At 40.3% G+C, this 13837-nt stretch overlaps 1 protein-coding gene across 4 annotated transcripts in view; it reads right to left on the reverse strand.

Moving 5' to 3' along the window:
* celf6 (CUGBP Elav-like family member 6) overlaps nt 1-13837 on the reverse strand; it is a 172876-nt gene that overhangs the window by 17476 nt on the left and 141563 nt on the right. For 2 of the 4 annotated variants that reach the window (XM_086071286.1, XM_086071283.1), the window contains exons 7-11: nt 12388-12535; nt 8719-8868; nt 6609-6671; nt 5093-5173; nt 2733-2876 (exon numbers count right to left, since the gene is read on the reverse strand). In XM_086071286.1, the coding sequence (XP_085927412.1) occupies nt 2733-2876; nt 5093-5173; nt 6609-6671; nt 8719-8868; nt 12388-12535 (586 nt within the window). The remainder of the gene's footprint in view (nt 1-2732; nt 2877-5092; nt 5174-6608; nt 6672-8718; nt 8869-12387; nt 12536-13837) is intronic. The other 2 variants (XM_086071284.1, XM_086071285.1) reach the window with 2 other exon arrangements.

Raw genomic sequence — 13837 nt, forward strand, 5'->3', positions numbered from 1 at the left:
TCAAAGAATTTTGTCTTGAATTAATATTTTTTATTAGTTTTTTATGTTTGAACATTTTCTTGATTTCTACCCAAAAATAAATGATCGTCCTACTGCTCAGTGCACATGCTGTACTCCAACTTCAAGCCAACATAAATAAATATATATAATATTACAAATTCTTACATACATTACTTAATTGTAATGTTTCTATTTAATTTAATTGGCCTTAATATTTTTAAATGTTTAAACATTTTCTTGTTTTGTACCAAAACAAATAATCGTTTGAATAATCGTGATTTTAACTATTGGCAAAATAATCGTGAATATTTTTTTCCCCATATTCGAGCAGTGTCACGTGTGGGTTGTGTTTTTTCGTCCCCAAAAGGAAAGGGCAGACCCCGCCAGGGCGAAAGTCACTCAGTTTAATGAAATAACAAAAAGCGCACAACACGTGGACAAGGGGTTGTTTTAACAAAAGGCGACGACGACAAAAAGGTGTACGTCGTGGGCATCAACAGGAAAACACAAAATCACGCCGGAGGGCGGATAAAACAGAGAGGAGTGTAGTAGACAAAAAAGGAAACAGCGCTACTAGTCTAATTTCTAGTGGTGTCCACAACACCAAGAAGGATTGCTGCAAGGAAGGGAGCAGTATCAAAAAACGTCAGGTACGGCAAGTAGCGTCGCGGAGCAATAACCCGACACTCCTCTCTGTTGCTGCCAGGCTTTTGTTTCAGCCTGATGACATAATGGGCAGCAGGTGTGTCAGCAAGATCCGCCCTCCAGCCGTTTCCCCAGCAACTGCAAGGGAGAAAGGGGAACCAGGAAACGGGAGAGAACCAAAACATAACAAGCAGCCCTACTTCCTAACCAGATGTATAACAAAAATGCTATTTTAGATATGGACAGGATACATGCTCTTAATAGTTAATATATTTCATTTTTGATAAGGCATTTTTCAATGCATGTCTACAAGATCCACTAACAAAGGACCAGTTGGGGTTGGGGGATTAATCAAAGTGCAATTCAGAGTGTCGCCACCAACTGCCCATCCCTGTGTTAAAGTAACAAGTAACGCTCCTACATGCTAAACACAGTATTGTTCAACCGCCCCACCACGTCTTAAAACGAGATTTTAAATATTAGTTCACTATTTGTATTTGTAACTTTGTCTATGCAGCCGACAAGACCGCATGTGCGGTGTAGACAGAAAACGATTACATAAATAGTTGAGACAAGATCGTTGTCTGGGAAAAAGACTTCCATTTACATTTTTTTTATTTTTTGGGAAGGAAGATTGCACCTGCTTTCGAACCTGAATAGGCATACTTGGAAAGCCTCATTCTCTGCAGTGTTCTTAAACCTTTCTAGCCCACTTTACTATTCGTTCTTACGCGTGTACCGTTGAGCATAATAGCCACTCATGTTAGTACTTTGCCCTTTAACCACGTCAAACATTTTAAGCGGAAATATTCTTCTTTTTTTTTTTAGACAGTCTTCTGCCTACTTTGTTCGTGTCAAAGCCTCCAGTCCATAGCCACAGTATTAAAACATGGTAAGACATCAAAGACCTTTTTCTGACAATATTTTAATTAACAACTGACACGAGTTGCCGTCCTCTCCCACGGCGTGACGGACAGTGAGGAAGGGTCTCTGTCCTGAGAAGGACGCGGGGGTTACGGAGTTGGGGTTGCCGAGCGCCTCATAGACAATCATGTCGAAGAGATGCTGAAAGAAAGCCAATGCCGGGAGTCTTCCGTGCGCTCTCTCCTGGGTGCTGCTGTCCAACTGAATCAACAGCAAGGTCCACACCAGTCTATTATTATCTCTTTAAGCTTGTGGAGTCCACCTGCACCGACTCCACCATGAACTGGTTGCTGTGGGGGAGGCATAAAGAAGGGGGCAAAGTGGGATGCTGTTGCTAAGGGGAGGGAGAATAGGCCCGGAAGAGGGGGATGTGAATGCTGTATTCGAAAAGTGGAGGGGAAATAAATGGCACGCTGATGTATCCTTACATGCATTGTTTATATTTTGTGCTTCTTGACAAGTTATATTATCTTTTTTTCTTCTTCTTCAGCTCTAAACTCCGTTCTGGCCTTTTCTCCGGATTTTCACACCACAGAAAAGTTCAAACTTCAGAGTAAATGTCAGTTTTACAGTTGCCATGTTTACTTTGCCGTGGCGTACAGATGTCTGTTACGACCACATGATGGTATCAAAGTAAAGTTGATTCGGTCTATGACACTGGACCACCAGGACATTTGATATCCACAACATGTGCGTTTTCAAGTGAATTCAGGAAAGAAATGGTAGGAAGTCTTTAGAAATGCAGAATGTAAATCGCCAGTAACTGATTAATAGTCTCTTCAAGATCCATAATCAAACTTAATTCTATCAGATTGTCTACAAATGTGTGTTTACTGCCTTAGCATGGTTCGTTAAAAATTAAATTACCCTTTATAACACATTATGGTATTCCTTATTTCCGCCTCCCTCCCCATCGCTGTATTACCAACCTTCTCTGATAGGGTCGATTGATAACGGGATGCACCCCCCCCCGCACCCCCCCCCCCTACCCTGCTCGGTGGTTCGAAACACCACCTTTAATATGTTAATTGCATCTTGATTAGGATACGGCGGGAATTAAGGAAAAAAAAAGACAAATGCTAATTGCAGAAAAGAAACAAGAGGCATGAGAAGATTACAAAGCGCAGCCGCATATCGGCTTCCACTGTTGATTTTCAACTCACCGAAACATTTGCTCTGATTAGTCGCTCTGTCCACAAAGACTTTCGCCGAGATGACGTTGCCAAAAGGGAGAAACATTTGCATGAGCTCGGCGTCACCGAATTCCTGGGGCAGGTGATAAATAAACAGGTTGCAGCCTTCTGGCCCTGGTGGAGGGAGGAGACGGCGCAGAGGAGATGAGTGACATCTGCACGACACTTTCACACAAGTAACATTTTCCATTTTCTGTAGCACTTATCATCATTGGGGTCAAACTTGAGCTGGATTCTATCCCAGTTGAGATTGGATGAGAGGCGGGGTACACCTTGGACTAGGCATCAGCCCATATTAGATTTTGACAGTATGATAACCGAAAACATTGCGGTATCACAGTATTTAAATAAGAGCTCTAAAATGACCTTTTAAAAAAGATATATATAGTAAGTAAAACAGCATTTTTTTCAGCATTGAAAATAGTCTAGTTAATTTTCAAACAAAATATAGAATATTTGGTACAGAATAAATGTGTACGTCACAGTAGTTCATCAATGGTGAGCTATTTTTAGAACTGACCCATTGGCAACTCATGTTATGCTTGGGGCTAACTTTTTTTTTTTTTTTTTTTTTTAACAAACACATCAGTGTTTGCAGCGTCCCTTTTGTCTTGCTCCCTCCCTCATCCGTGCGTAACTGCAGTTCTCCGCTCGTCGAAAAGGAAGGGAAAAAAGGTTAATTGGAGGCTTGTTTACTCAACTTTGCAAGCAGCCAATTACATTGTGCTCTGCTTAGAAGTCCCCTCAAAAAAAGAAGAGCTTAATTACCAGAGATAGCCAGTATTTGAAACCCTGACTTTTTAAAACCACGGCAAACCGTCAAACCGTTAATCGGCCCATGCCTACCCTGGGAAAACAATAATCCCATTTACACCACTGACAATTCTGTGTCTTCGGTGACCCTAACGTGTGTTTTTGGAATATGGGGACGAAGTGTGAGTATGTGGAGAAAACCTGCACAAACAGAGGGAGAACACGCTGAGGCAAACATGCTAACCACCAGTTAGAAACAGCACACATTTTCTAAAATTGTGAAAAGTGATATATATCGTAGGCTATAACGTTCCAACAATAATGTTAATCCGACCGTTAACTAATGCTTGTTAATTTACTAGTTCATAGCATGGAGTCATAGTAGCCACTTGTTGCTATACTGTGTGTGTGAAGTTGTGTCTCATCAAAAAAGATGAAATAATAATATAATCTGCTAACAAAAAATATATATACAGGGGTAAAACAAATGGTAAACTAAAACATTGAGTTGAGTTCTTGGACTACAATAAAGACTAAAATGCTAGATTTATAGTCAACTAAAAATGAACTAACTAAAAACGGGATGGGGTTGACTAACTATGATAAAAACTAATGAGCGTGATTGAAACTGAACTAAAACTGAGACAAAATTTAAAATAAAATGAACACTATTAGCATAGTAGTATGGTTGTGATTGAGGATGATCGTTAATTCATCATGTGAGGCAAGATTCAATTTAGTACTCGGCGACAACCAACAGAAGTACTGTTGTTTCAGTCTCAACTAGTTTACTGAAGTCCAAGTGGTTTGTTAGCATGTCTGCCCCACAGTCCCCATAGCCTCCCATCGTTGATGTCATTTTCTTTAGATCTTGATTTTTTTTATACGGCAAATTCTTCCAGATTGATTCAAAAGCTGGTTTCAGCCGAGCAGCGCACTTGACTCCGGACTGGGACCCTCACATGCACTCCCATGGTGGTAAACAAACTTTTTCTGCAAGGCGGATTTGGAAGCACTTCATTTCATACAGTACATCCTACATAGAATATTCATGCTGCTCTAAGCTGTCTCCTACATACAATCATACAGATGAATAATTGAGATGGAGGAATTATGTCAAAAAGAGTAATTTAACATCAGCGCACATCCTTTGCTTTATTACATTTGATGCCATGGCCCACGTGAGTGTGTGTACGTGGGTGCATGCCAGTGCGTGTGAATGCTTCTTCTAGTAATAGCGCTAAATGATTATGCATGCAGATAATTAATCTGATGAATATTTATAACCACTTAAATACATTGTAATGGACTGATTAAGCAGTCCGAGTGTGAATTAGTGCGCTTTTTGAATAATGACAGAGTAACTTTCGTCTCCTCGCTAATGTTCTTTAAATGCAGAGCCTTTTTTCTCACTTTTTTTCTTCATACACCAAGACGCCTTTTTCTTTTCTCACCATAAGCCCACCCCTTTTCTCTTTCCCCTTCCCGTTGCTAATTCAAAGCGGCGCAGCAACATTAGAATGGAACACAGCAATTATCACCTTTTATCTTGGGTGGGCGCGTTCACCCGCTCTTACCTTCCCGCTGTTGCTGGGGAATGATGGTCGGTTGCTGTGGGAATGCTTGGCTGATTGGCGCATAGGCGGCGGGGTAGGCTGCTGTTGCAAAAGGGGGAGAAAGCAAGAGGGGTGGGGGATAATCGTTTCTCCGTTTTCATATTTGACGGAACAAATACGATGGTACTTTGTGTTGAGCAACCCAAAAGGTGTACACAACTTTGGTGGAAAAACTTACCCCATACCTCAAACATTTGAATTTCATCATCATAAATGACCTCACGTGCACCTAGCAATTGATTACTGTGTGAAATAAGCAAAAACATATATATATATATATATATATGTACACAGACAGTGAACCCACTTTTTTTTTTTTTTTTGACGGAACCAAAACATTTACTTTTCAGAGTCAACTTGTAAAATGAGTTTGAAATTATATTAAAATGTTTTGGGATCAGATTTTGTCATTTATTTACTGACTCTAGAACAAATTATTCCAAATATAATTGATCTCAGTGCAGTGCTACAGAAGTGTGGAACTGCCAATGTGGAGTAAACATTTTGGACTAGGGGCAAATGCGGTTAAACGTATTTTCAAATACGTCTATTAATAATAGTACGTCACATTATGATGATCTATAGTCATGATTTCCATTCCACATTTTACCCATAATGCCACGGGGGATTGACTTCGGCATTTAGCAACTTTTTAGCATTTAGCCTTCAAGTACATTGTACACTCTATGGGTCAAAAATGGACCGATCCTCTACTTGGGTCAATTTGACAAACTTTGTTTGAGTGAAGAAATGGGTCTTTTAGTGTAAAACATTTAAATTGGTCAAATCCTTTACTTGGGTTAGAAAATGGTTTGATTTTGTATAAAACATTGACCCATAAAGTGGATCAGTCCATTTTTGATCCATAATTGGGTTACTTTTGACACAACTGTTTTTAGAGTGTAACATATTTACGCACATTCAAACATACTTACAAATACTTTTGAACACATTTGCAAATACATTTGAACGTATTTGCCAGTCAATCCATGTTTCCGTACATTGGGAAATGTTTTAAGTAGACCAAATTCAAGTTTGACCAATGTCGCTGAATGGATTGTGGTTTCACTTCGAGGTACCACTGTATTCTAAAGCACCACACAAATTGTCAATAAGCAGCAACTCAGCCATGCATGAAGACTTGCGTCTCGTTAATGAGAGTCGATGTCAGGCAGCAATGAAAAGCCCATGTCATCTCTCGTGTAGGCTATGACAAGTTCAGATCCTCAGCTCTTTGTGTATTTTTGGAATTAAAATTTTTTTTTGCGTGTGGGTGTACTATCAAGTCAATTCAAAATCCTTTCGCAATCCTAATGTAAAGCAGACTAATCCTGGTGGAAATTAGCCGGTTGTGGCTGGCTGCTATCTTTACTTGTCAGAGTGTCTACTAGTGTGACAAACAGGGAGACGAAGAGAGGGAGGTGCAGATGGAGTGAGCGAGCGACTTTCGCGAGAGGATACAAAACAGACGGATCACCTGCGTAGTGTTGGACGCCGGCATAAGCCTGCTGGAGAGGGTCGGTCACCGTCGGACTCTGTGCTGCAAGAGAGGCAGTGGGGTGGAAAACAGGGGAGGTGGAAAACAAAGAGGGTGGAGAGCGGTCAAGAGAGGCTCTGAGACAAAGACGGAAGATGTGATACCAGTGTCTTGCTTTCTGCTCAGCAGTTCAGTTTGGCGCAGAGCTATGTGGTGGTCACTCTCACTCAGGGGAAGATTTTGATACATGTGACTTTTCTAACATTTTCACATGTGGATGCAGTATTTTTAGATCCCTTGATACTCTGCCACATATCATTTATTATAACCGCATATTTAAAGATGCAATGCAAACATTTCTTTCGTAAAGACCTTTTCATTCATATACTCTGGTCAAAAATGGACCGGTCCACGACTTGGGTCAATTTGACACAACTTTCTAGGTCGTTTTCTATAAAACAACAAAAAAAATTTGTTGTTCTATATTCAACAACCCCCAACAATGGGTCGTTTTGTATAAAACACAACATCAATGGGTAGTTTTGTATAAAGTAACCTTGAAAGTTGGATCAAATCAAGTCCAGCTTGGCCCAAAATTAGATTATTGACTAGGGATTTAACGATAACAGCAATATTGTGCTATTGCGATATTAAAACTGCCACAATATCGTCGTCATCATGTCACGATATTAACAGCAGCACATCTTTTAAAAACGTCAGGTTGATTTCCATTTGTGCGGTTCTAGCACCCTCTGGTGGCTAGTTTTTTAGTACAGTTTAGTTTTCACAAGGCATGTTTTAGCCTTTCTACGTTTAAAATCCACGCTAATGGTCAGGTGAAGGAGAATGTAATATGCTTGTGAACCGAATCAATATGTGGAGGTAAGTGCCTCAATATTAAGTGTTATTAGAGATTGTAGGTTGTTTATATGCATTGCTGTTATGTACAAAATCACAATATCGTGTATGTTTGTGTTTTTAGTATGAGCTAATTTGTTTTCGAGACCTTTTTTTATATTGCCAACCTCCCCACAATATCGTGATAATTATCGTATCGTGACCTTCATATCGTGATAATATTGTTATATATATATATTGTTATATATTATTATTATACTGTGATGTTTGGATATCGTTACATCTCTATTATTGACCCAACTGTTCTTAGTGTACAGTCAGTGTCAATCAAAAATAATTACTCTCACACCATAGCAAGCAAACAAGATTGCCTGGAAGTCATTCTATATCATACCATCCACAATCATGGTTTCATGAAATAAAATGCGTACATATACCAATCTAGCTCAACACATTCATAATACAAGTAGAAACAAAGCCAAGTAAAAAACAACGTCTATAGAACCACTATAGAAGGGATAATGTTGTTATCGCTCTTTTTGTAATTTGACTTGTGTCATCACATTGTCATGATGTCCCACTATTTACATGAAGCCGAGGCAGATATTGCCATGCCCCCTGTAAACCTTCATGCAGTTCAGTTGCTGAAAGTTACCTGTGGTGAGCTAATGTGAACTGCAGCGCTTTGAGGAAATCTGGCTTAACTGACTGTGGAGAGCCATCAGGGCGCTAGATCACACTGAGAAATGGCAGATATTTGGGTTGTCATCCCCCTCACTTCTTCAAAATTGCCTGTTCGACCCAGATGTTTGCATCAAATATTAATAACGTGCCAAACAAACCACTTTGTAGTTCATTACAACTGCCGCTCTCTTTGCATAATATACAAGCAAGGGAGCGTGAGTCCTGTCACTTCTCCAGGAATCATTCGCAGACAGCATCAAGAAGCTCAGGACAGGCTGATGCACGTCAAATTAACCAGAATGGATTGAAGGGTGAAATGATTGATTCATCATCATATGGCGGTTGGCCGCTCTGAAATCTGCCAAAGATGCAGTCGACCGGCCCTGGAGCTTAAAAGGCTTCAAATCAAAAAGACATGTCACAGGAGGGTAAACTGGAAAAAAGACCTGTCAACTTTTAAATTGTAACATGCAACGCCATTCATCGTGTCACATGTGACATGTTGCTCATCAGGTGACATTTTTGGTTAGACAACAAATCCTTACCGCAAAACAGGTTTTCATCTCACCTGGGTAAGGGTGAATGCCGTTGGTGTAAATTGGCTCGGACGTGTGCTGCCCATTGGTTTGTGGCGCGAGGGCACTGAAGCCGTTGACCCCGATGGGCGTGGCTATGCTGGGGACGGCGGTTGCAGTGATGCCTGGGGGTGTGCTGGTGCCTGAAAATATAGATGCAAAAATATTTGTTTTTTTGTTGTTGTAAATAAATGAAAAAGAGGGAAATTACATGTTGCAGTCTCAAAACAGAGCAACATAATGTGTGTAATCTTTGTAGAAAAGAAGGAAGGCGTGTGTGTTATGAAAGGGGCACGCAATTCAATTAAAAAAAATTGTTATAAGAAAAGCATTAGCCACTGTGTAATATTTGATACACTTAAGGTGCTATTTTCTTTTGGTGGGTGGGGTGGGGGGACATTTTACCACACACTAAATAACAAGATGAATTAGCTGGGTGTTGCTTTCTTTTGTTAGCTTTGCAAAAATGTAAGCTAGCAGGCTTGCGGTTGTCTGCTTAACCTATTTCTGTCTGTAATTACTCCAATAACAGCTGTGGATAGTAAACAGTGTCACTCCCTCTTGGCTTCGGGGATTTTCTTTTACCCAACATGAACATCTACCTTTACTTTCAATCATCTGCTCAAAACAATATCCAATTGTTGTCCGATGCGGCTCCACCAGTCTAAACCTGCTATTCTGATTTAATATTGCTTTTGTGGAATATGAATTAAGCAGCAAAATCCACCTGTTTTTATCCATCTCAGGGGGCGGCCATTTTACCACTTCCCGTCAACTGAAAATGACATCACAGTACCCACGGGCTCAGCAAAATGGCCGCCCCGTGAGATGTTTTCCATCTTTTTTTCTTCTTCCTATTCCCCCCCTCTCAGCTTGCGGTCTTGTATGTTAAGTACCAAATGTGGGATAGGGGGCACAAGATGGCTCTTGAATTTGCAGACAGAGGGGTATAGCAAGAAATCACCAGGCCCGGTTGAGTTTTAATACTACAGACAAAGAATTTGCTATTGTCCGGGACTCTGACACGGCTATTTCACACTTCTGTAAGTTCCATGTGCATGACATGAGCAGTTTAATGCTGCGAAATGTGGACTGTGGAGGAACGACTTGTTTTGAAGGACCGTACTGGCAGCCAATGGAGATACTCCACTTCGTAAAACATGTTGTATGTGGTTCTTTAGCTATAGTTTTATAATTGTATGACTATGTAGCATGACAGTGAGAAATGTATATTAAAAAGCCAAAACCATCATCTAGTGGACTCAAATTCCACATCAACAACATGCTACTTATCCACTAGTGAAGTATGACTTCTCCTGAGAACACTTATCGAATCCGATTTTACAGAATTTAATCGTATTTTATGTATAATTAATTTAAATAATTTATTATTAGTCAATGCATCACTACACTTTTGAATCAGTCCGCCTCAAATTCATTATTTTCTCTATATTAATCCTATCAGACTATCCCTGAACTAACAGCTCAAATCCAAATCATAACATGGAAAACTAGGATTAGCATAATTTCTGATTCAAAGAAATTGTAAATGAGCATATTTGAAGACGGTAAACATCCAAAGACCCAAATATGAGTCTCAGGAAGGAGACTGTAGTGTATCTTTTGAATGTAGGAGACTGCCTTGTCACCTTGTCAGCGCCCTTTTGTGCTGATGGATTTTTATATATTTTTAATCCAAGGCGAAGGGCATTTAAGGCATCTGGGATTACGTTTGATAGGCATTACCTGGTATGTGTAGGCCTTGTGGATTACAAATGCTCCGTACAGCGTGGAGGCACTTTATTTAATGTATTTGCAATGACCCTGCCTTTCAGGCCGCCTGCCTACTTAGTGTCGAGCCGTCAAAAAAGTCTTGGGTGACAACGGTTGAGAAGGTAGTTCAGACCCAGGTCCGGGATTATCGCCTTTGAGTCATCGCTCTTGTATTTGTTCGACCAAGGACTCTGAATCCAAAGTCATCAGGATTGGCCGCGTTCCCATGGGAAAAAAACATACACCGTCACAGAGAGCGAGTGACAGCAAGGCAGTGAGAGATAATGAGAGCGAGAGGAAGAGTGTAATGTGGAGGGAATGCCGTACATGTCATACCATCTTGGCCTCCTTCAACGCGAGCTTCTTTCAGCCCGGAAAGTGAAATCTTAAAAAATGTAACAAGGGCATATGTACAAAGACCTTGGATGAATTCATTACTGCCGCTTCTCACAATCCTGCCAATAAAAATCGGTTTCCAACAACTACTTGGAATTCTTGAAAGAATTTTTTTAACATAACTTTTTCAAGGCTTGAAATGTGCTTGCATTGTAGATGATACATTTTCTGCCAAAAACACTTGTGTGAAACTGGGAATCCAAAAGTCTATATAAGCATAATATGGTTGTATTCGAATGGAATTCCCCCCCAATCGACTCTACTATTAGTCTTTGAAATCTGTGAGTTCTACTGCTTTTTTAGAGCTGAATGTCACACCTGAGCTTTTTGATGACCAGAATAGCCTAATAATAACTGGATGTATTGTCAAATTATTAACTACAGATATATTTAAAATGAATGAATAGCCTGTTTTAAATTAATACGTGGATTATTAATCCTTCAGTCAACGTATTAGGGAAAGGAGAACGTGTATTTTTCTTTGCTAAATTTTGTGCAGATCCCAGCTGTGTCAATTTAGGCACGGTCTGACCTCTGTGTGACTTCTGTTACGTTTAGTATGCACAGAGGTGGGTAGAGTAGCCACAAATTTTACTCAAGTAAGAGTAGCGTTACTTCAAAATAATATTACTCAAGTAAAAGTAATTATCAAAAAAATCACGTAAAAGTATTCGCTGAAAAGAATACTCAAGTACTGAGTAACTGCTTGAACATAAAGTCATATATTTTTTTTTTTAAACAATGTCATCAGACAGACAAAAACATAAAATTATGTGCAAATTCTGGCATCTTCAAATCATTAAAAAAAAATTTTTTAATTACGCCTCCTCTCCTCTTTGCTCCGTCTCTCCGTGACATGTTGTGTTCTAATTTCTGCCATGGTGCTAAAGCAGACAAGTTAATTATTTGATTAACGCTAATATGCGAAGATGACGCTCCCTCCATAAGCAAACGGTGGTGCGCAGGGGAGGGGGTGCATTAGGGGGTTGAACTGCTCTCACATTGAAGAGCCGTTCAAAAGACTCGATTCGTTCATGAATGCCACATCACTAGTGTCCGCGGAAATGCTCCCACACAGTGAGCGTGAAAATATGGCAAATCTAATGTATGAAAGGGGCGGCGGTTAACGACTCGAGTGTAGCCCAAGATAGCGGAGTACGAGTAGCGTTACTTCTTCACACATCTACTCAAGTACAAGTAAAAAATATTGTGTGGTAAATCTACTCTTAGAATATTTTATTCAAAAAAGTTACTCAAGTAAATGTAACAGAGTAAATGTAACTCGTAACTACCCACCTCTGAGTATGTAAATATATAAAAGAGCATACCCACTGCATACAGGAGAACTAATAGAATCTTACGAGTTCATAAAGTACAGTAGACTAGCAGGGTTATCAGCAGACAACAATTAAACAGTTAATTTGAATAAATAAGAGCGGTACGTTATCCAGGGCTGCAGCGAGTAAACTTATGAAGATAAATCCCCCTCATACCTGAGGATGGTGTCATCGGAGTCGCCACCAGGCCGTTGACATTGAACGCCGCCATTTGCTGCATTTGCGCGGCAGCAATGGCCGCCATGGGGTTCAGGTAGGACCCTTGTGTTGCCGCCATCAGGGCTGCTTGCTGTTGCATCATCTGCTGTAGGATTAGAGATCAGCGGGCGGGGGAAAGAGGGGAAGGACGGAGAGGAGGGTGAAATAGCCGCGGGAGCAGAACGTGTTTACTCTCACATCTCTGTTTACTTGGCCCGCGCCTTGTTCTTGGACCGCATCACCCCTCAGCATCACTTTCCAGCTACCAGTCCATAACAACACTTCTGGCCTCATTGTACTGCCTCATGATCAAGATGCGGATGATTCAATAGACTACATCTACTAGTAGCATTATACATGTGCTGGAATGAGGGAGGGAGGGAGTGGAGCGATTGCGAATGCGTGAGTGGGCGATTCTCACCTGTCAGGATGAGTTGTTAGCTACCGTGTGAGTGCAAAATCTCACATACTTCTAACTCGGGCTGTGACTTTCATGTGTGAATATGAAACGGTGGTGATGTGGCTAAGGGGGAGGGCAGGGGGCTGCCGCGGGTAGTGGGGGAGCCAGTGTTGGTTCTCGGTAATGACATACACTTGAGTTTTTGAGTGCAAGGTAAAATGTGTTGGTGGATGAAATTCACAGAAGTAGTCCTAAAAAAGTGACTTGAATGGGAAGTAGATGCACAACATGGCGATGCATACACATGTTAAAAATACACAAAATCAAAAAGTGTTGTATCATTCTCTAAAATGTATTATAGATTTATGAGCCAAAACTTTAGGTACACTTAACATGATCTAAGTACAGGGGGTCCTCAATTTACAGATGTTTTTTTTCCAAGTCTATCACAAACCTACAAAGTCATATTTATGAAAACTGTGAATACAAAACAATCAACGAAGTATTAGCATGCCTTGACATATTCTTACGCCTCTGTACAAACTAGTTTTTATGCGCATGTAACTGCAACACGTCGTGTGTCAAAAACTGTAGACCCCCTGTATATGCAATACAAGCACAGTACCAAATGGGCAAAACCAATTAACTGATAGAATCCTGTTAATTACGTGGAATTGGTTGATTAATCATGTCTTGGACCAACTGACTTGGTGCATTCAGCAGAGGGCGTGTTGATTCAGTCTCAACTATGGTGCAAGTGAGAATTTTATTAAAGGTGCAAATACAATATTTTATTCTTGTGAGTCGTTGTGACATCAGTTGAATGTCACCCCCATAATCTGTTCAATCAAGTAGCGCTGCCCGATTATGAAGAAAATATTAATCGCAATTAATTTGGTAATAATTGAAATCACGTTTAGGACAATCATTTTGTTTTTTGGTACAAAATAAGAAAATGTTTAAACATAAAACTGCTATGGTAAAAATTTGGTACTGTGTCGTGTATTA

Source organism: Leptonotus elevatus, chromosome 3, assembly GCF_054856555.1.
Source record: "Leptonotus elevatus isolate MCC_2025b chromosome 3, RoL_Lele_1.0, whole genome shotgun sequence".
NCBI lineage: Eukaryota > Metazoa > Chordata > Actinopteri > Syngnathiformes > Syngnathidae > Leptonotus > Leptonotus elevatus.